The sequence below is a fragment of the Vanessa tameamea genome, chromosome 16 (assembly GCF_037043105.1).
Source record: "Vanessa tameamea isolate UH-Manoa-2023 chromosome 16, ilVanTame1 primary haplotype, whole genome shotgun sequence".
Classification (NCBI taxonomy): Eukaryota; Metazoa; Arthropoda; class Insecta; order Lepidoptera; family Nymphalidae; genus Vanessa; species Vanessa tameamea.
The window spans coordinates 1,545,108-1,570,326 of record NC_087324.1 but is presented as its reverse complement, the minus strand read 5'-3'; the positions used below and the strand labels follow the sequence as shown (position 1 = coordinate 1,570,326).

The 25,219-nt window shown below is 31.0% G+C and overlaps 1 protein-coding gene across 4 annotated transcripts in view; it reads left to right on the top strand.

The window, feature by feature from the left end:
- LOC113393720 (facilitated trehalose transporter Tret1) overlaps nt 1–25,219 on the top strand; it is a 61,073-nt gene that overhangs the window by 30,313 nt on the left and 5,541 nt on the right. Inside the window, exon 1 of one of the 4 annotated variants that reach the window (XM_064217234.1) lies at nt 12,028–12,245. The exons of 2 other annotated variants lie outside the window; for them this stretch is intronic. Coding sequence is in view for 1 of the 2 variants with exons in the window: in XM_026630746.2 (XP_026486531.1) it covers nt 22,347–22,484 (138 nt within the window). In the remaining variant the exon portion in view is untranslated. Of the gene's footprint in view, nt 1–12,027; nt 12,246–22,150; nt 22,485–25,219 lie in introns of those variants that run through there. One more of the 4 variants, XM_026630746.2, reaches the window with a different exon arrangement.

Genomic DNA, 25,219 nt, shown 5'->3' with positions numbered 1-25,219 from the left:
CCTTGGGCTATTGTCAACTTAAAAGGAGGTGTAAATAGGAATATTAGTAATTCCTCAATTATTATGGGGCTTTGCTAGCATTCTTTTTTTAAAAAAAAAAATTTCATGTTATGAAATTTGTTTGATTAGACTTCGAAACCGTTTGACCGAAGACCATAATAATTGGCACATTTTATTAAGTAATAAATAATTAAAATAATTAAGTAAAAAATAAGTACGATCTCTTTTGTTTTAATTCGCCACTAGATGGCGCTGCAACAAATCATTCTGTCAATCTTAACACTGTTTAACTGATCGCCATGACAATTGTTATATACACAGGCGGTACAATATCTGCCGGATTCAGCTAGTATCATATACCACTAGTGTTTGCCCTTGACTTTGTTCGCGTTTTAGGGGTTGGTTGTCAGGTATTATTCTTGTGTATAAGCTATATTATTGTAAAGTTTCATTAAAATCCATGGAGTAGTTTTATTAAAGTTACATCCATACATACAATCGGATTCGCCGTTCCATCGGATTATAAGAGCACGGGATTGGAGAGTGCATCTGTGTTTGTAAACACACTTGTGCACTTAAATATGTTCTGTGTAGCTTTCTAGTATCTCTAGCCATTGCCGGAATTGGTTAGGACGACATAATTATCATACATATATATAATATAATATTTGTATGTAAGTTTATGGCTGCGCCGCCTACTTAGAAGAAGAGATGGCTATTTAGCCTTAATTGCGCTCGTTGTATAAAATAATTGTTTATATTTTTGTTTTGAGTATTATTTCTTTATTATATTTTTTTGTGCTTAGTCCAAAGATTTATGTTTGTGGTGTACAATAAAGTATATAAACACTATAATATAAGGCAATTGTTAATAGTTATTATTTTAAATACATGCATATCGCAATTTAACACACGCAAAGGTTCATAATTGATTCGTCATCGTATTTTGCTAATTTTTTATTTCATACAATGTTTTGTACATAATTTAGGATTAAATTAAGGTTTCGGCGTTTTGAGACAATTTGCTTTGTTTTTCACGCGGAGTATAATTTGGAATAAATTACGCAGTAGTTTCGATGTATTGTATTGTAACATGCCGTGAATTTTTGCCGCCTTTTGATAGTGTTTTATTATGAAAACTGCTAGTTATTTATTTATTATTTAGTTATTTATTTCTAATAACGAACTCAAAACTGGTACGAACTGGTAGTTAACTAGTGGACTGGGTTCAATCCCTGGTTAGAATATTAAAAAGTCAATCGACTATACTGTAACAATTTTTTCAACTAAACCTTTTGACCAAAGTTTTTACTTTGGTCAAAAGTTTTACGTGTATTCTTCAATCGTGTCAGAATTCTGTTTTATCCCTACTTGTATAATAGTACAGTTAAGAGCCGAGACGGCCCAGTGGTTAGAACGCGTGCCTCTTAAGCGATGATTGCAGGTTCAAACCCAGGCAAGCAGCACTGAATTTTCGTGTGCTAAATTTGTGTATATAATTCATCTCGTGCTCAGCGGTGAAGGTAAACATCGTGAGAAAACCTACATGTGTCTAATTTCAACGAAATTCTGCCACATGTGAATCCAGCAACGAATATTGGTGCAGCGTGGTGAAATATGCTCCTAACCTTGTCCTCAAAGGGAGAGGAGGCCTTAGCCAAGCAGTGTGGAATTTACAGGCTGTACATGTTGTATAATAGGAGAATATTGTATTTGTTGTGACACGTATACAAATACACTTGGCCTATAAAACATCCCATCTAGATGACTAGTTTTCAGGATCGGCCACTCAAACTTTTATGACTTAATCGGGATAAAAATTCGTGAAAGTTCCTTTGTTACGAGAAGAATAATTGTCAGGAAAAATCCTTGGTATTGTATTGTGTTCCGGTTTCAAGGGTGAATGAACCAGTGTATCTACAGACACATCGGACATAACATCTTAGTTGTCAAGGTTGGTGGCGATGTCAGAAATGGTAAATTTCGTCGATGAGCGGTGGTGGCCATTTATCAGATGAAACACTTGCTACTCTGCCTACCTATTAAAAACATACATATTTGAGCACAATATGATTTACAGATTTATATACCAAAAAACTCGTAGACCCCATGGTCCTTATCCGGATTTGATCTTCTGTTGTTCGAATAAGATCCACGTGGTCATCACGACCAACGCTTTCAAAAAGTAATTTTTTACGGCTCACATTAAAATAATTATTTATTTCTATTTGAAGTTAAATCTGTTTTATTTCAACAATATAAAGTCAACACAGTTTTACTTATGTAGGTATTCCTACATGCATTGAGTAACATTTTTCGTTTATACAATTGCATAGTTTTTATTTCTAGGAAATGTTTTGGAAATTACATCACGTTCAATCGTCACGTTCATATGACCACGTATTTTGACAATAATTTTGAACTTTATTCCAAGGGATTAAGATCTAAATATTTTGTTGGAGTAACGTTGTATAACTCACGTAGATGAGTACGTCATAGTATGACTTTCCTGTTCCTGTATAATCTTCATTTTGGTAAACTGCTCGATGACCGTGATATGAATCTTTTTAAACATTCTACATAAATTGTTTAACTTTAATGACACACGACTACTTACTACTTGAAATGAATGATAAACAATAATAATAAATTCCTATTTTCCTTATCATCATATTAAATAATATAAAAATATAAATTCAAAAGTTTCAACTACGTCCAATAACTTTGTATACAATACAGGGTTTTGCTTAAATGTTGTTATGCTGGATATCTCACAAGGATTCCCGTATATATCTAGTGAGTTATCTATAGTAATATTAGAAATACGAATGTAAAAATGTAAGTCCGTCCGTCTGTTATCTTTTCATAGCTATATCACTGAACCGAACGTGATTAAAAGTATGAAGCAAGCTTGAACCCCAAGAAGGAAATAAGTTAGTAAGGTTTTATATCAAAAATCTACGATGATTCCCGGTAAGCAGACGAACTCGTGTTTAAAAACTAGTATGTTTATATATACGGAACCTGTTTTGCATTCATTCATACAGTTTAATATTCTTAATATTTAATCTATTTAAGCAAAGTATTTTTTCTTATCTCTGCATATTATAAAACAAAATCAACAACAATTTTAAACTAGGTAACGGATTTTAATGCTTATTTCTTCAACACTACAACTAAAGTGATTTGAGAAAAAGGTTTATATAGATGTGTGCACGTATTACGTGCATATTATAGGAGAGGAAAGTCAAAAATTTCAACTTTTCCAAGCCGGAAAGAATAACAAGAATTTTTCTTTTTATTTCGGGTCGTATGATAAAAAAAACATGTAACAGATTAATCAATGCAATTTTATCTGACGGAGTTTCTCCCTTATTATTGCGACGTCAAAAGATATTGATGTCACAGATAAAAAAACCGCACATTACGATGGAGAAAATAGCTGTAATGTCGATGTCATTACGCCGTCTTTTGCATAAAGATGAAGTCGAGTTATACAAAAACTAAAAAAGAGAATTGTCTATGATACTTTAATTATTAGAAAATCCACATTTATATAGGAAGATATTAAATTAAATTTTATTACTACTTAGTCGTAGGGCGTGGTGGGTACAAGCCGGTCTGGACAGCTGCCTCTCACTCATCATATATTCTACCGTCAAACAGAACTGGTCGTGGTAACTCTTATTATATTCTTAATAAATTACTTAATTAACTTCGAAACGAACCGCTTATTTAATAATGTAATTAATATAAGATATATTTTAAAGTAAACTTCAACAGTCTATTTTTCAGTATGGGGAAATAATTGAAAATTACCCGAGTAACCCGAGTTGGAAGAGAACCGAGATGGACATCCTCTGCAAAGATCGAAGAGATGGCCGGATCGTATTTGCTGTTTTTCCCAACGTACAATAGTATTACTTCATCTGAACTCGTGACTAACTTTGTTCGGTTAGACTGAAGAAAATTTCAATTTCTCTATAAATTGGGCTAGTAAGCCTCTCCATCATTCCTTTGGGGGCTGGAAACCAGCAAGAGTTTAACCCATGGTGCATTGCCTTCAGAAATGTATTTTTTTGTTATTATTTATTTTAATCAATTAACAACTTATTTCTAATCGGTACAATAAAAACATATAACAATTTATATACATATATAAAAGCAAAATATCACTCATTTATTAATCATGAAATCTCAGAAAACATAATACCTACAAACTTGAAATTTGGCTGGTATAAAATTGTAATTTTTAGTTAATTTCACTGTCTATTTTCGTTTAGCTATATTGGCTTCTCCACACTTGGAATCAAACCAATGCCTTAAATTTGCACCCCAACATACTGAATGTATAATTATTTTTTTAATGGTGTTAGACCTCCGTGGTTCAGGATAAATAATTTGGCTCATCATTATATCAAATTGTTATTTTTATCTGCAGCGGACCAGTTATTATTCATTTGCCCTTATTCCATTTATTTTTGTGTTTTCTTTTCATTCGGCTATTTTATTGTTAGTCACGTACATTTTTCTAAAATCAGCGTCAAAGGTCGTCTGAGAAATTGTTTGGAAGTAATAACTAGTTGGTTACTGCAGAACTTTATAATATATTTAAATTTAACTCGTATACAATATAGTTTGATTTATTAAATACTATTTTTAAGATCAGTAACTCCCTTCTTGTATGTCTCGCGGTAATACATTTTCATTTACAAGTACTTCCTCTTCCCCTTTGTTAGTAATATATTCTTTAGTAAACAGTCAGAAGTAAGTAAACATAAGAGAAAGAGAAGCCAGACAGACTGGAGCCGTAACGCGTTACGCAACAAAGCGGTTTACCCTTCCATAAAAAGTTATCACTTCAAAAGTTGTAAATTTTTCTATGTCTAACTTTTATATCGTAACTTCGTATGTCCGTACGCGAAAAGGCATGATATGATATGGCATATGTAGTGACAATAAGTATACAATGTAATTAGTTGTTAAACGAGACAATATATCTATTATAATAATTAAAATTTATATTAAGGATACATTTCGTAGATTAACTTGAGCGTGAATTATTCATGACGGGGGTTTTTTAATAATTACGTATGATCTCCGCGTGAGCCTCAAATAGGAAAATGTGCTATTCACCGGAAAACCGATTTGAATAATGCATTTGACATATAAGAACCAAACTCGAAAAGTTATCTTTATTTATATGAAAGCTGTGCTTAAGGATACACACATAAGCTTGAAGGAAAAATAACTTCAGTGTATGGTTTTTAATGTATACAGTATATCAAATAAATAGTGTTAATAGTGTTGGGAAATGTTGAAAAACGAGGTGGTAGTGATGTCCTTGACATATTTTACAACTAGTGACGATGAGGTGTGTTATTTTTTTTTTATTGATTTATTATTAATGTTTTAATTTTAATTAGTAGTTTATCGATTTTGTTCTATATAATTATTCCTTTAAGATTCGTAATATATTTCTTCCTTACGGTGGAATGTTTATTTGAATTTAGGCGTCAAATGTCAATTTTATTATTTATATAAATCTTTTCACTATTTTGCGTGATCATGACACACTTATTATTCTTAATTTTGATCTATATAATTACTATGTTTGAGGGATAGCCCTCAAGGATTGTACTCGTTTTTATTTTTTAGTAATTTATTTTGAAGGACAAAATAAATAATACTAGTACCTATTATGTATTACGTTTACAATTATGCCCGATTATTCAAGAATCGATTCGTTGTTTTGACAGATTCCTATGAAGTGTAAATCAAAATCGTCCCTGTAAAAAAACGTTTCGTAAGTTTCGACATTACATATATGATGACGACTTTACGTGGTAGTCACTTTCCATCAGGTGAGCCATCTGCCCGCTTGCCACCTATAGCATAAAAAACCACAGGGTCAAACCACAATTTGTTACTAGAATTGAGCAACAATACAAAATGTTAAATAATTGTTGCATTCATAAATATTACCAAAATATTCTTACTACTAGTGGTCCAATTTAAATATCTAAGTTAAAATACTATCTACGATCCAGAGATATATTTCGTGAAAACGAATACTTTATCTTTATTGACGTGACAAATGACAAGTTGATAAGCAAAGGTTTATTTACTAGATTCTAATAAAGTTTATTATCAACAAGGACACTCGAGTATTTTTTATGTACAACTCGTTGAAGATAACATTAAGATCAACATTCCTCTGTAATAGTCGATTTGTTGTATTGGAACCGTAATATTCAAATCTATAATTCCTACATATTATAAAACAGGCATCTCGTCATGTCAATCTGTCTGTCAGTCTGAACGCGATAAATTAAAAAGTACCGAAAACATTTTTACGGACGGACGGAGTTATTTATTGAGGTTATCTAAATTGGCTGCAAATTTACGTTTATTGTTGAAAATGTCGGCAAAAATGATCCCGACTGGATCTGCATGGAGTATATTAGTGAGCGTCACGTAAACCAAAATAATTATACGTAATCATGTATTCAGGTTTAAGGGTTTTTATGTAAACCCTTATTCTAAGCAGGATGGATAGTTGGTTAAGAGCTAGCTCGTTATGTCATTTTGAATTTATATTGTTTAAGGCCAAAAATCAGATGTGATGTTACACCAACACGGTAAATATCAAAGGAAAATTCAATTGAATAAAACTCTTCTAAGTGATCACACTCCATTTCATTCACTAATCAACAATAGCTTCGATGTTATTGATCTTGACATTGAGGTTGGTTGTAATATTACCACCTACTAAACCATAATTAGTAAAGGGTTTCATAGCACAAGTAATCGAATAAAAATCCTATACTATTTTAGAAGTCTAGGGGGCGTATCATCATATTTTAAATATGTCTTCAGCACTTGATTTTCCTATTGTGTTTATAAGTACCCACTTTTATCTATTTTTTATCTAATTTTGTTCAGCTGAGATATGAGTTTATTCGATAACATATTATGTCACGTCAGGCTAAACATGCCGTAGTGATTATGATTAACAACGACATACCGCTATTCCATGTTAAAAAACAAAAATCCGTTATATTATCCGTGATGCCAAAGTGATCCCAATAGGCGTAGATCCTTATCAAATACTGTGTACATAAATACAGGCAAGAATCACAGTTAATACTACCAATTCCCTACAGCGCTTCAAATTCTTAGAGCTTATAATTTTACACTGGTTAACTCATCTAAAGCAAACAGGCGTTTGATATTAATTAATGGAATATACTATTAAATCATGGACACGTTTAAATAAATCCAAATTATAGAGAAGCACGAATATTAATATAGTGAAGATACAATTATCTAAAAAAAATTGAGTATAATCGAAATGATATACCTTGTACTTTACTTGGCAGGGTTTTGTGCAAACCCGTCTGGGTAGGTACCACACACTCACCAGATACCCTACCATCAAAAAGTAGTGCTCAGTATTGTTTTGTGTTCCTGCTTGAAGCGTGAGTGGCCAGTAATTATAGGCACAGGGGACAGCATCTTAATTCCCAAGTCACAAGAAATGGTTAATATTTCTTACAGTGAGGTGGTGAGCACTTACCACCAGGTGGCCCACAATCATCGCTATTAGAAACTGCGTCACAGATGTATTGCTTCATCCATAAGCTAGCAGCTGTAAATATAATTGCATATTTAAATTCCATTTAAAATTAATTTTATAGCCTCTAAAATGTATCTAACCTATAAAGTTCAATATACCCCTTATATGACATTTAATCTTATCTTTAATGATTAATCGATAAATTTTACTAATTTATAAGTCCTTAAAATTTAAAAGAATGATATATGGAAACTCCCGCCGAACTTATCACAATATATTATAAAACAATATATCCGCGCCTACTATCTGTCTCTTAATCTGAACGCGATAAACTCAAAAACCACCGAACGAATTTTGTCTTCACCGATGGACAGAGTATGTCATGGAAAAGGTTTACCTAAACCTTTAATGGTGGTTGGACGACGATTGTGTAACTAAGTAACTCTGTCTGTTATACTTCTACGACTAAACAACTAAATGGATATGATGATTTTTTGTATGAAGCAAGCTTTAACCCCTATATATAGGCTACTTTATAGCTAAAACCTACGACCGATCCTAATCCTCTTACTAGTAATTCATTATTAAAGAAAACAAATTCGTAAATATGGAGTAAACTGACACGGAAAAGAAAAACAAACCTTAGATTTACGTATTTCATTCGATTTACTAATAACTCAGCTATATTGTGCACTACTAAGAGTTTATAGTGAATATATATTTATTTATACTACAACACTATTACACTTAACTACTTATTTCCACTTTAATTTTACTTCCAAAATTCCGATAATAGTTTCGTCGACGTTCGAAACGCCATTTTTTCGCAAATCCATAGTGAATATCATAGATTAATCAAGCTCTCGACCAATGATATTGCGTCAATTTGCTTTCAAATGTTGTTTATTTGGCTTTTTTCCTGTTATGGTTGGAATACAGTATATGTAGAATACACGCCACGCTTTGTGCAACAGAGTAGAGAGTTCATGACTACGACTAAGAGAGCGTTATGTCCTTTACCGTCAAGGCATACGAAACGTGCCCGGAGGCGCGTCAATAGGCATTTTACATCAAAACTAAATGAATAGAAATTATTTATAAATGAAATATGTAATATTGAGAACATATACCTAAAGCTAAATTATCTTGTTTTAAAATAATAATGAACGCAGTTGGTCACCCGTCTAATCGTAATCAGATTTGCTTAACAATTTAATTATTTTTTAGGTCATGGATAATTTGTGAAATGATAATTTCAATAATTAATTCGAATTAAATACATTTGAAAATCATATATTTCTGATCTGTATGTTCACACTATGCTATAGTAAACTCCACTCCTTTTTAAAAAGCTAACTCTACTATACTGCTCCATTCTTATGTTGGATAGAATCGTAAAGGTACAAAAACAGTTTTCCTTCTCCGCCGAGCACGCGATTCTTTTTTTAAATTCATACACAGAAACGCAGAAATGTAGTGATACTTCTCTGGGTTTATACCCGCAATGTGTTCAAGCCACTAAGCTGTCTCGACTCGGGTCATAAAACCGTAAACATGTTAATGTATACGATACTGTTTTGCATTTAAAAGTCTATGATTAAATTTAAAAACTGTATTAAAAGGCTATTCTACCTCCAATGCACTTTTATTGTCTTTATTTATACTATAATGCTGCGGACACACTAGACTAACACAATCGGACCGCGCGGACCTTATTGGAAGCGCTTAATTGCATGAAGTCCTTCAATTGTATCATACGTTACGAAAGTTTAAAGATTTTAGTTTCTTATATTTTAGTCTCATATTTAAACAAAAATGGTTCAAATTGTACGTGTAAGGATTTTTTTTATTGGTATAACCACTATACCACCTGAATATCCAACTTTTTGATTATTTATGTCTAGATATACTGTCAAAGCTAAAAACGCATCGAAAAACAAAGCGGCCAACAGTTAGCCACTGCTCCATATGAATGTGGAATATGCTCCGAACCTTCTCCTCAAAAAGGAGAGGAGGCCTTAGCCCAGCAATAGGAAATTTACAGGCTGTTAATGCAGCAGTTAGCCATCAAGTGTATGCACGCTAGTAAATTTTTATGACGTTTGTCGAGTGTCAAGCGTAGCTGTCAAGCACACAGTTCGTTTGTTTAAGTTATTTTTTAGTACTACACTCTTTCTAGAAATATAAATAATCGAATACCCTACTTAATAGAAAGAAGCGTTTAAATCATCAGAATCGTTTTTAATAACAGAAGCAACATACATTGCACTGATAATAGCTCTAGGGATTTCTATATCGAATAAAATTAATCCCGAGTTAAAACTAAGTAATATATTTATATATTCAATTTTGTTTAAAAATTCGTCACTATAATTTGATTGAAATAGAACAACGCATTCAAGATTGACAATTGAATTTATTATTAAATAAACAATTGTTAATTAAAATTATTTATTGTTAATTTAATCAAGAATAATATTCCTTCGTTACTTAGAATAATGAAAGTGAAAAAGGAACATTAAAAATTGAATCATGAGATTAATCATGAGATATTGTTGTTACGGCAAAGTCGATTGTATTTAATCTCAACATCAGTAATTCAATTTAAAGCTAATGAAAGTGCGACAATTTTAACTACCTTATAAACAGTATAACCAAAAATGTATTATCTTTTAAAAGATATTCAATCTTATTTTGTAAAATATATATCTTCCATATCTGATATCAACAGCCTTTCTAGTTAATTAAGTTTAATACAGTAATTATCTAAAATTATATAATATTTATATTATAATTCGAATGCATAATTACAATTATATTTTTTAATAACATTAAAAGAGGAATAAAATAATTTTTAGATCGGCTTTCATACTAAATGAACATGGAGTTCTACAGGAGTTCATTATTTTTCATCTTACACGTGAAGGATTTTAACTATATTCCAAATATTATTGAAATTACTATTTAAATTAGATGCTTTAAAATGTCGTATCTACTATAAATGGTTTATATATTGATTCTATGAAACAAAGACAGTAATATAACTTATATTGTCATAACTAAAAAAACTGTAAATACTATTTATATAATGATCTGTATACAAATCATAAACTAAAAATACGCAAAAACAACTATAAAACCTTTAAAATATGATACGGAAAGGAAAAATAATTTTCTCTAAAATTAAATACGAGGCAATTGGAGAAGTTAAAACGTCTGTGATAATGTAGGTAAATTTATGTACGTTTTAAGCGAATTGAGGAAAATAACGTCACAAGAAACTGTTAGATCGGTATAATATTATGATTATATTGCTATTTAGATATACTTAAAGCCGCCGGTGATATTACAAAATTATCCTTAAAACTAGTAAAGGCTCTATCGTACTTCAAAAAAGCCCAAGCCCAATAATTTAATTAACGCCAGTGCTTGTATCACCAATATTTATAAAATATTTTTGGTAGTATAACAAAATCAATAGTATTAAATTTTTAGAAGAACTTTTAATCTTCTGTCAATTTACACTTGGAATATGTATACTACCTACTTGTAATGTAAATGAGCAAAGTGTCGACCGATATTGACTAAGAGACTCAGTAATTCATCTTTTTAACCGACTTCAAAAAAAGAAGAATGTTATCAATTTTCTCAGAATTCCGTCAATATGATCCAATGAAATATATATATATATATATATATATATATTAAAATTGTTGTTTTATATTTTGCGTTTTTTTTTTGTTAAAATTTTATACTATAAAAAATATAAAAAGTAAAACTATTTTACTAACAAAAATAATATTAGCGTAAATAAAATTAAAAAATATATATGAATACGGTTATTGTTCTTACTAAGTACAATACATAAAGGTACACAGGCTTCTTTTTTCAAAATTAAAAGTGGGTTTTGCCCTCGTGCTAGGAAACAATTATAAACTGGTTACATTTTACTCACAAGGATACTGATAAGAAAAAAATTACTTAAATGATATATATTTTTTGCATTCAACATTTTTCTGATACTTGTTAATTTAAAAAAATATAGGTATTTTAAGTAAATATGTTAGTAAATACCATTTTAACGTTATCAACGTTACTTAATATTTTTAAATTAAATTACATCGATTGACTTAAAATATTAAATTACAATTACAAGTACTTTTAATAAACACTAACAAAGTTCTATTAAATAACCTTTTCAAGTAAATCTCGTATGACAAACTCATTGCAACATACTTAAGATCGCACCTAACATTATCAGGTGTGAAGGAGTACGCTTTCAAAACACGTGCACCCATGTCATTAGGGCGATTTAACAAAAAACTTCAAGAGAAACCGACGGACGTCGACTGATTGCTACTTAGTTTTACAACACTGCGCATGCGTCACTATCGTATGTCAACTACGCTGTATTTCCTGTAATGCAGCTTTATATCTCGTTGTCGATGTCGAACCTCTGAGTCCCGCACTAGCGGCCAGTGTTGATGCGTTATTCAGAAAAATAGGCCGGCAGTACGCGATCGTGAAATAATCGAAAATTATCTGTGGCGGATAAGTTCGATATATTTGCGCGGGAGTATTTTTTAAATTTTGCTGGTTTGTTTTCGTGTTGTTTCCATTGAGCTAGTGTTGGAAAATTAGAAGGTTCTAGAGGGATAAATTTGAGGTAAGATATGTTTCAATATAAAAATTATATCTCGTGTAAGATTTAAGAGATGGAAGAAATTAAAAATTTTGTTACACGACGTTTGTCTAATCATATTTAAGTTTAGTCACGTAATAATTCAAATGTTTTAAGAATTCGTGATTTAATCATTGATTAGTTTAAGCTACAATATGCAAATATTATTTTTATATAAATTATGAAGTAAAAGGAAGATGTATTTTTTTTTAATATTTATATTTTAATTGATTTGATTGTAATAGTCAACGCAATAGAACAGTTTTTCTTTTATTGAACTGTTTATTTACACCAAATATGGACGTGAAGTGTACATGAAAATAATTTTATTGACGATTTTCAATGCAATAAAATTGTTATTGCTAAAATTACTTATATATACTGTTGTAATGTATAGCAAATATATCTGTTAATATGTATTTTGGGGCAAAATCTTATAATAGCGAAAAGACATTAATATAGGGTTGTATGTCGATACAAAACAAATATAATTTCTACTTAAAATAATAAGTATTACTCTACTTATAATAATTTCTTATTATTTGTTTCTACATTATAATTAATTTAACCAATTTCACGAACCAATTACTTACCGTGAATGTATATATATATATAGTTTCAATAATATCCAATAACAATTAACATAATAAATGATTAAATATTAATCCATGTAATTAGATAAATAATTATCGCAGTACACGACGAATAAACAAACCGTAAAAAATAATAGAACGTGATATTAATTAGGTGAAACGTCATATGCTTATATGACGTTAGAGGGAGATCCACTATCTCATCTGTTAAACATAGGCCTCCTCCAAAGTGCGCCAAAGCACCCACATTTCCACCTTCCGCATACGTTTGGGTCCCACTGCCTTGTTTAGTTTATCCGTCCACCCGGATCTAACATGATGATGACACTTGAGTAGATATTATTCGATACAAGACTATATTGATGATAAAAAAGCGTGGAGTTAATACTTGTTGAGGTTCCAGGCAGGAGACATAACATACATATATAATTGTATTTAACTAACATGACTGTATTTTTAGATGTTGAAAAAGAGTAACTACTGACTTTCTTGCCGGTTCTACGTTCCGAACCAAGCCTACTTGAATAAAGTATATTTTGATTTGATTTGATTTGAATTGTATTAGTACCAACCGATCCACATTGGAGCAGCATGATAGAATAAGTTGGAAACCTTTCCCCTAAAGTGAAGAAGCCCTAGTTCAACAGGCTAACCCTTTATAATTTTTTATGACGGCCTCGTTGGTCTAGTAACTAGCTATATAGCCGCAGATCCCGACGTCCTTTCAAACCCCAGGTGGAGTTGATAAAATGTCATTGGATTTTTATTTCAATGTTGCACGATATCTGGAAGTTGGAAGTATATTTACTTCGGATAGCACATAAGGCTGTTGATCCTGTCCCTAAACTATTTCTTGTCGTGTTGTATCTGCCGTTCCATCGCATTATGAGAGTGAGTGAATAAAGAGTACACCTGTATTTGTGGACTCACTGGTAGACTATACTATGTCCTGACGTATGAAGTATTTGACTCGTCTTCCAACAGCTTAGAGGACATCATCGTTTTAGACGAGCACCACTGATGTGATAACCTTAGAGAATATACATTACAATGACAAGAAATATAACTCCCTTACACCGTCAACACGCTGTATCGATTATCCTTGTAATGATATAGTACATCACTTTGCAATCTTATTTAAATTATTTAGTAGGATACAATTATTGAAATTTGACGTATACAATGTTGTGAACATCACAAATTGAATACGAGATCGTTGATTATACAATTGCCGTTAAGTAATCAAAACATTATGATAACCGCCGTACGATTGTGTTATGGCGTTACAAATAAGTTTATCCTTGAATTGTGAATATGCGTTTATTATAATGTTTTAGAAGCAATTCATTATTTTAACAACAGGTATAATAGTTTTAGTACTTTATTAATTCAATCGTAACTGACTATATTCATTTTAAATAAATTCGAAACAGAACAGTGTTCTCAGTTTCCTTTTTCCTCCGTAATATGGTTACCTTTAAAATGTTTTCCTAGGAGATTCGTTATTTATATTATTTTAACAGTACTGTTTAATTTGAACGACTTTGATACCAACTAGAATACAATTTTCCATTAAAAAATATAACTCCACCAAAACCCCGCTGGAGCTGCGTGAGATAAACTACAAGCCTTTTCTTCTAAAGGAGAAAGAGCCTTAGCCCAGGAGAGCGTCATATGCAGACATACAAGCGATTTTTTTTACACTTAGAAGGAAAGAGGTTAGGTACTTAATTAGTAATTACTTATACTTGAAACTACCAATTTAAACGGATCATAGTGTTTTACTAGTAATAGAGATTTCGTCACTGCTGCCCAATTATTTTATATACTATGATACTAATTACTGATCAGATTTCAACGTTACTCAGTGCACTCGACTCATTAAATCTTATAAGGAAAATATACTAAAATTATGATAAAACAATCGACGACGTTGCATAAAAAAGATGCATATCTCATGTTATTGAATAGTACAAGATATATTATTAATTTTATTTTGCTATTTAATTGTATCGTATCATTCAAATTGAATTATATGAATTAGACTCAAATTATAAACGAGTTTAATTGTCTGTTTTTAAAACTGTTATCTTTAAGATCATTTAATAAGTTTGTAAACTAGATTTTATTGACTGTCTGATTATATATTTACTTTAGAAATGTCTATTTGTAAAATCTTAAGTAATTTTATTTGTTAAAATATTTTAACTTATTACATTTTAGATATTTAATGTATACAACAATTGTTAAAATTAACGCTATTATTTCTCTGGATGGAAGGAAATATGAATTTCCGAACCGGTGGTAGAAAATAAATGAACAATAATGCTTCTATGTTGAATATCCTTATAACTTATGTCTGTTATGCTTTCACAGCAAAGCGGTGGAACTATTATTATTGGAATTTCATACTTAGTAAGCTTGAACCTTAAAGACGGAAAATGCCCGATTAATGGCTTTTTCACCTTACAGGAGGGAAAAGTTGGAGTTAAGGTTGTATGTAAGTTATTGAAGGATTTTCGTCATAATGAACGCGGGCGATGTCTCGGGTACAGCTAGTATAACATAAATTACTGTTTGTATGATTCTCTTCTACGCATTCCAAAACCATTCATACGTATAATATAGAAACCGAAGGTAGGTACTGTGGACTAGGAAGCCAATCAAATCAAAATATATTAAATCAAACGTTCTGTCTAGACCCTTATTGTGTCTGTGCTAAGTCGGGACGGGTTAGTTAAAAATATTTCTATTGCCAAGTCAGCTGTATGTCACGTTTGACACGCGTTAAATTAGATAATACATGCCTATAGATCTATAGCGATACACTCGAAACTCAACGCAGGACATGATCGTCGTATGTTAAATATCTTATTATAACATCTAAATTTTAAATGAAAATAATTTAATCGTTAGTCGGATTTCAATATTTTAGTCAGTGAAGTGAATTTTGATACTAGCTGGGCGCCAATTTTAGTATCAATTTGTTACTTTATCGCAAACGAATCGAAACTATTCTTCTAACACAACAACCCAATAGCGGTTCGGTCTAAGTTGGATCATCAGGATCGTATCATGACAATTTTTTTTTGGGTTCATTGTGCTGTTTTCTGTTTAAAATGGTATATTTATTTAGTCTTTTGTATAAAGACTGTGTATGTAAAGGTGATATCATACAAATTCACTGCTAAGAACGTTCAATTGAGTCAATACTCATTTCTATGCCAAATCCCAATATCGTTGAATCGGTTCACAATTAACTCATTTTTCACTTTTGTATCTTTTCTTTTGTGTAATTGTGCAGTTGAGTACTTTTCTGAAAAACGACGTACTTTGGTATATTTAGCTTTAAAGTAAAAAAAAAGTCACAACTAATAACATTCCTTTGAGGCTTCCTGGGAGGCTATTTCCCACTGATTTTATAAGTTGTGGAATTTCGAAGTTCCCTAAAATAAATGATAAAACACGGCATTTTCAAATATTGCGAGCGCGCTTGCGTTCGGGGAGTAGGGGGTGGGGGTGATATGCACACACACTAACACACGACAAAAACACAATAAATTCCAACATATTTCAGAAAAATACACACATTTTTGTTTATACGTGAATGAAAGATCAAAATGAACGCAAAGGGGATCCGTCTGATTTCACGTTAAGGTCTTTATGTCACATACTCTATCCAACATATAATCTATCACTTTTACGACACTGACACTAAGTACAGACAAACTTAAGCGTAGTTAGATTAGAAGGTAAACAGGCTACCATTATTTCATATGGGTGTAGCTACGAGTACATACATATTAGCTATTTTTAGTTGGATATTAAGCCCTACCTTGTTGAAACACTTCTAGACGCCGTAAAACTTTTTACGAGCGCACAGTGACTTTAAAATTATCATACATACTTGACTTTTTTTTCAATTTGTTTTTTTTTTTATAAATATTGTTCATTTTATGTCAGATCTTAGAGAATGAAAGTGATGAATGAGAGGAATAAATATTAATCTTTTGAAGAGATTTCTTCTTCTTTCAGCATACCTATAATTGTCTTTATATACTTACATACAAGGTGTTGGCTCTATTTATTTTTATGAGTGATTTCAATTTAGTGAATGGTCACCTTTAACAAATGAACACCTTTGATATTCTCTCTGAAGTATGAAATACTTTTTATGTGCCACGTGCAAACCATGTTATCTAAATTATGTTTCTCGTGCCTGTAATTAATAATAATAATAACCTTTATTAATAATAGACACACAACACAGTGATGATTACAAAAATAGGTTTGTACAATTAAATTTTAAATAGGCGAGTGACGTGCTGTATTCCTAGCTAGGTTATAAAAATTCTGTTTTAAGGAGTAGCAGTTATGTTTTGTATGTTACAAAAGAATGATGTGCAATCTTTTTTCTCTGCAAGGCTTTTTATAGAAATATTAAATTTGATCGTTGACAATATTAATAACAATATTAATATTGTGTGGACATTACACTGACTCCCATTTAATAAACGCTGCAGAACTTACCCTCCTACGATTATATACATTAAAGGTATAATCAAAAACGTAATAATATTTAGTATAATTTTATTGTCATCACGGCTTATAACCTTGGAACTTATGAGGTTTAATTCTTTTGTGAGTGACAGCGGTGAGTCAAAGAGTAACAGCGTGAATCACTAATAAAAATATACGTACGAAATCCGTTTTGTATTGTGAAATTATGTCACTTATATAGTTTAAATTACGAAACGATCGTTTTCCTAATTACGTCTGACCTTAATATAAAATAAAAATTAAGCAATTTAAAAAAAACCCAACCGTTACTTTCAAAATGTGTAACACTTGGATCGGGACAGAACGCAAATATACTTTTTAATTTTTTATTCATTACCAGGTTAGAAAGTTTGGGAAAACCCGACAATTAAAAGTTACACAATTTTACTTTTATTGTTTTTAATACTAATATGACGATGGTCAGTAATGCAAAGATTGGATTAAGAAAAAAAAAAGTTACTTAATTAATTATCTATGAAGTTTCTTTTAATATTTTTAAATATGAATAAAACATAACACAATATTTAAAATTGAAAACGGAGATAAGAAAATGTTTATTAAATAAAGTTAAAAATAATCATTTTCTCGGGATTCAGTTATTTTTCTCTCGTAACTTGTCTTTCGACAACGGCCTGTCAAGACTTCCGCTTGATTCTGTTAACACTTTCTTAAAGTCATCTTCCTATCATTTCAATTACATCTTCCTTTACTTCGTTTAGTTTCTCTTGTTTATCATTCGGTTATGATTTTTGTCTACTTTTCTTTCTGTTCTCTCCACGTGTCCTGTCCAACGCAATTATAATACTGTTTGAACTTTTATGAAATTTCGTTTTTTCATTCATCATCTTTAACTATATTTTCTTCATTTCACGCCTAAGACTTCATATATTATTAATAAGAGATGTTTGATGTCTATTTTCAATAAAAGATGTATTTGCTCCATTCCTATTCAAGAGACAAACAAAGTTTCGATCAGTGATAGACTTTTGTACAGACAGATAGTTATTTTAGCACCAAGTGACAATGTTTTGTAGTGTTTAGGTTTGCATGGTGAGCCAGTGTAATTAGAAGCACAAGGAACATTTCATTTTAATGTATTCATTGGCGGTGTAAGGATTATTTATTGTTTCTATCAGCGATAATGTCTGTGACCAAGTATGTACATTAATGTCCGCACACGATCGCGTCATAAATTAATTGAACAAATAGACATTTATTTTATAAGTACAAATGATTTGCAAATAAACCAAGACTCTTTCACTGCGCAAAGACTTCTAAAAAGACGGCTTAAAGATTATTCCACCACGCTAAATGATAAAGCACGTGAAGACTTGGATATGCTTTCCTGGATATGAACACGTTGTCATCGCTTACGCATTGCGTGTCCTATCCATTGGGCTACACACTCATGCATACAAACTAGGAGAAAATGCATGTTGTCAGTTTGTCGAGTTAATTACAATAATGATGAAAGATAATGTTTCTTAACCTGTAATGCATCTACGTCTCGAGGGTTTTAAACATATAGCTAATTAAAATATATCTGAGTGTTGGTAGTTCATGGTTACTAAGGTACAATCAACCGAGAGCAGCATTGGTCATTGTTACTAGCAGCTATAAAAGTAATTGATTCAATGCCCGCTCAGTACAGTGTATTTATTATCTGGACTAACCATTTTTGAGTGAAAGAGAGACTAAAGTTAGAGAGAGACGACGTTCCTTATTTGAAATCTTCTAAAATGCAAAAGACAATAACGAAAAACACGTATCCGTCGTATGTATATAGATACGAATATTTCGAATATATATTTTAATTTACATTGGACAAAGATTATTGGAGCAGTTCATGAATAAAATTTGCCTATTTTATATTAGAACATAGACATCCGCGCGGAAACGGACATAGAATGAGGTCAAATAGCGAGGAACTGATATTATATAGACCTTATAGAGACTAATCGTGTTTTTAATCTAGGTATTTAACCGTATCTTTGAATAAATCGCAAAGTCGAGCTGTGCACCGCAAATCGCAACGTATGGCTTCTAAGCTACTCGTACTAGTGGTTTTTGATGCGATTATTGTAAAAAAATGACGCATTTTATGTCTTTCTTTGTTGTTGTCTGGAATTTCTGGAATATTCTTTTGCCATTTATATGAATATTCCAGTGAAAAAATCAACTATATTTCATTCAATTTATCGTTTAATTTAATTTTAGATCTTGGCAAACTATACTGCTGAACTGAACTTCTAATATTATACGTGAAATCAAACTCAATTAAAATCGTTCATTTAGTATTGTAATGTATTGTAATACAAATGCTTCTACTTTACTTTTAAATAGATAAACAAACAATTACATTAAATTCAATGAAACGACGATATAAACCGCGCCAAGTCGATGAACGTCGTCGTTTATTTATTTATCTATCTATCTTTCTACTAAATCAGCCACAGACCATTACTGAACGTAAGGCACTCCCAAGGTTCCTTACATGTATTATATTCAATCCTTTTAATTAAACAGCATTCATGTCAAACCTTAAAACAATTAATTTACGCGTGCATCTTAACCGATGATTTCGGGTTCTAACCCAGGCAGGCACCACTGAATTTTCATGTGCTTAATTTGTGTTTATAATTCATCTCGTGCTCGGCGGTGAAGCAAAAAATCGTGAGGAAACCTGCATGTGTCTAATTTCAACGAAATTGTGCCACATGTGTATTCCACCAACCCGCATTGGAGCAGCATAGTGGAATATGCTCCATACCTTCTCCTCAAAGGGAGGCCTTAGCTCAGCAGTGGGAAATTTACAGGGTGATAATTTATGTATGTAAGATGTACGTATCGTTTTATAATTTGGTATTAAATGCAACTCTCTGATGCAGAGTAGTTGTTCGTAATAAAGACCATCGTATCTATCAACCCTAAGAAAGTCTTTGGTACGGTGAAACGACTAGATCTTCCATAGATTTGCACTGTGGTAATGCTACATGCTAAAAATTAGCAACGTCTAGTTAAAATTAATAAACATCTAAGTAGTGAAACTTAGATAAGGTGTATTCATAACAGTTTCACTTTCAGCAGAGGAAATATTGACATATGATTTGTATTTAACCTTTTCTAAGTCGTTTTCACGACCGTTTTGAATCGAGTGTGTAGCCAAATACTTGTCAGTTCCTTAAACAAAAAAATACAATATAAAAAGTTAATCAAGAATGAAAAAAAAAAAGAAATCATGACGTCATTTACGTTTCTTTTCACAGTATTTTGTTTTGAATAGGTGTTTAACATCACAATAGGAACGAATGACGTCTAAGAATTTTTTTAATTTATACTTGCACAGATTATAATCATAAAGATGCATGATGGGCGATACGATAAAATGCATTTTCTTTCAGACCGAGTTTATATTATTCATAGTATAATAAAACTTGGCATTGTAGATAATTGTAGATAGTATTGTTGCTGATTTGTACTAACATATTTTTATCTATATGCCCTCTAACTTGTAGCTCTAATGTCAAGTCGTTTAAACGTATATCTGACAAAAGTTAAGCTATTATATAAGAACAAACTCGAATTTCACAGCAGAATACCAGCTTTAAATGTCTTAATATGATATTCGAAATTGATTATATCTATTATGAAATCAAAACGTCGTATCAACGTTCGGTTTCACGAGTGATATAATTAGGGAATTCTTACAGACGAATTCTTACGGTATTTTTTTAACAAACCGCAGATTTTAATAAACGCTCCAAATTTATTAATTGAAAATAAAACTACGTAAGCCTTTGCAACCCTAAAATATATTTTGCCACATATATACGTAAAAATTATTGCTCTAAATGTGTTGTAATAAATTATAATCAAAATTATAATTTATTACAACAAAAATAAACCAATCTTTGGGTTTACGTCAAATGAGTATAAAAATATATTACTATAGTACTGATAAATATAATCGGTATCAATTATGAAAATATAGATCTATAAAATTATATACTTACAACTAAATTTTATTATTATATTTATTATTGGTTTTCGAAAAAAATCTGTTTTGAACGTTGACAAAACTGTTTTCGAAATTTTCGAAGTAAAATCAAAGTGGAAATAAGTAGTTAAGTGTAATAGTGTTGTATTATAAATAAAGATATATTAATCATAAAGTTTTACTAGTGCACAATATACCTGAATTATTAGCAAATCGCATGAAATACGTAAATCTAAGGTTTGTTTGTCTTTTTTCCTATTTCCATTGGAATAGGGTATAGGCAGCCACATTATGACTGAGTTCTATAAGATAATAAATTAAAATTATAACATATCATTTTTTTTATTAATACTTTGCAACCGTGCGAACCCGGGACGGGTCGCTAATTATGTGAGATTTAAATGAGTAGGTTTTTTGGGAAAGTAGACGGAGTATATATGTATATATATGTACGTATGAGTATGAAAATCGGACATCGTCTTTATGTAACTAATGTATATGTATTTAAATAAATGTAGATGAAACAAATATATAGAATTAAAGTGAGTGAGATGAGAAAACACGCAACCTTATTGGCTAATATTAGTTGACTATCGTAAACAATGAAGCCAATTGGTGAATTAATGGTATTCTATTTATAAAAATTTTGATTTCGAATATTGAAATCCTTAATCTTATAAAATGCATCTCCAATCTGGAAACAAGTTAGCACTTATGTCTACGTAGTAAGATTCACAATAGCAAAACAACACATTCGAAGACACAATCTTGAGATGAAATTCAACATTTATCTTGTCAAAATTTCACTGATAATAATGTTTTTATTCGATAAGAAATGTCATATCACTTAAAAGTTCAGCTCTTGAACGGGACTTTAACTTATTGTGTCAGAATAAGTACTTGGCTTTGTTTTGTTGATGTGTAAAAAGTATAATAATGTTCAGTTCGCGAGTGAATACGGGTATTGCTTTTGGCTTGTTCCCTGTGAGCCCGCCCTTGGCGACGAGTCTTTTGACGGCTAACCTCTTCATGAGCATTCCTCGGTCTATGGAACAATCATGCCGGTTTAATATGGTATAAATAATTATAGAATTAGTTAGTAAGAAACAGACTGAAATATCAAAATATAAAATTGGATTTCGGTCAACCAGAGTCGTTGGCTAAAAAGCTGTTAATTAAAAATGAAAAAATACATTTATTTTTACAATAATATAAACTAGAAAATTATTTAATATGTCATTTATATTAACAATAATAAAGAGGTAAAATTTATCTGCTTGGTCGTTGGTATCACTGAAATTGGGTATCTCTGAAAATATATTTCAAGTCTAAAAAAAAATTCAGTCTTAGAGCGCCGGGCGGATTGCTAGTTCAAAATAAAAGTTTTATTCGTTTACAAGTCTAGTTGATCAAATGTCAACATGAATATGATTCTATTGGTTAACATAATATTAATAAATAAACGTATATCTTAAATTTAGCATCAACATTTTTATATATATATTTATAAAAGTGTTAAAAGTTAATCTGTCTTAAAAGCAAGTCGTTATAGTTAAACCGGAAATCAAACATAATTTACATAATAATGCAATTGCACAAAAACAGAATTCAAAACGTGATTGACGTCAGCAATTTCTTTACATTTCTAACGGCCTTAGTAATGAACGACATTTAGCAGGTGAATAGATACACAACCGATTTTCTGAATTCACCTCAAGTACTTTAAAGATTGTCAGTAGGAGACAAAGTATTCTGTATTCAATCCACGTACAAACTTTACGAGGTAGCTGTAATAAAAATACTTCAGAAATTTAATATTTTTAAACATAACGTACTTATGTCATTTGAGCTGAGATGGTCCTGTAGTTAAAACGCGTGTACCTTAGCCGATGATTGCGGGTTCAAACCCAGACAAACATCATTAAATTATCATGTGCTTATTTGTGTTCATCTGATGCTCGGCGGTGAAGAATCATCGTAAGGAAACCTGCATGTGTCTAATTGTATCCACCGAAACGCATCGAAGCAGCGTGGATAAGCCCCGTTGTGGAATATTTAAGGGCTGTTACTTTAATCACACGCTTGTTTCCACGTAATTTCAAAATAATAAACCTCGTAAATTGCGACTAGTCAAATAGCGTTGCGACCGATATAGTAACAACAACAGTTTTGGTCTAATATTTTTTTGAAAATCTAGTTAATGTATTTATTAAGTAATTTTATGAAATATAATATTAATTTTATTTTTTTACGCGTCTAAACTGCTTCGGATACTCGTACATTCAAAGCGGTTAGTGAAATCATCATTTGTAATTATGTATCTCACATATTGAGGTAAAATATACATATATACATAATACGACTAGCAGTTGTCCAATTAGCATAACATCCGCAGCGTTAAGACTGATGTCACAATTAACAATGGTCAATTAGTCAGATATAGTGAACTATAAAATCTAAAGGACAATAGCATTTTGATTTGTACAGCGGAATATAAACGGTGGAATACATCTATGTATTGTTAGTTGGATTGCTTTCAGAGTTTAAGACAATGTTTCATTCAAACAAACTATACGAGTTACGTAAAATCTTCGCTTGGCTGACATGTCTAAAGTCACGTAGGGTAAAGGAGTATAGCCTAAAATTAATTAATTATAAGTACCTATTATATTTGATGATTTATTTATTTTGGAAACAAACGATATTATTATGTTGAATATAATATGAAATATAACTCTATATGTAGATAGCGAGTTATCTGTGTTTCGCAGAAAATTATACGATATAGATATAATTTATATAAGATTCAAAAATAATGTATCCTTCACCAGTATTTTTTTAAATTGTATGCAGGGATTTTTACATAAATACGCACAGATAAATTTTACCTCTTTATAATATTATTACAGATATAAAAAGTATGATTTATAATGTCAGTATCTGTTTGAGATGAATAGTCTATGGTCTTTGACAGTTTGTATATTTTCATATTAAACTAAACAAAGCTAAACATAAATTTGTATTTATATGTTTCGTTTTAAAAGCTAAGACAACCAGCGTAATTACAGGCCCAAAGAACATGTTCGATCCCATAATTATCGGCTTATTGTCGGTGTAAGGAATGATTTATTTTGCAACCTGTGAATAGAGGAAACCACTCATCATAAGATGATTGCCCGTTCTGCTTTCGTGTTACAAATATAAAATATATATATATATAACTACAATCAACCCAGTATTAACTTAAAATGCTTTGTATGTTGTACTAGTTGAATTTGTTCCTAAAATTTATGTATGTTGACAAGACAATAAAATATACAAAATGAAAATATATGAATTGATAAATTAGTTACTTACGTACTTTTTTATTATAGTATTTTATCAGTAATGTCGATTATGCTATAATAAACACTTCAACATTACATACTATCGTAAAATTGTGTGGGATATATTGCACGTAGTAACTTTTTTTTTTTATATTGACGGAAGGTAGTCGCGCGAACGGCCACCTGATTGAATATTATGTATATCCTTGACCGATAAATACTAACTAGATCTCTTTACATCGTTTAAACTTCACCAATCAAGATGTATAGAATGTAATGACACTTGGGCCTGTAATTGTCCTGGCTCACTCACCGTTCAAATTGGAACATAAAAAACTAAAATATGTATTACTTTTACCCATACAATAACGTAAGTGGATTATACGTGGAATAAGCACTTGCTTGCTTAGATTAAATGTCTATTTAACTCATAAATTAAAATATGAACAGACATGATCGCCTTAAATTTTTTGGAAAAGGATA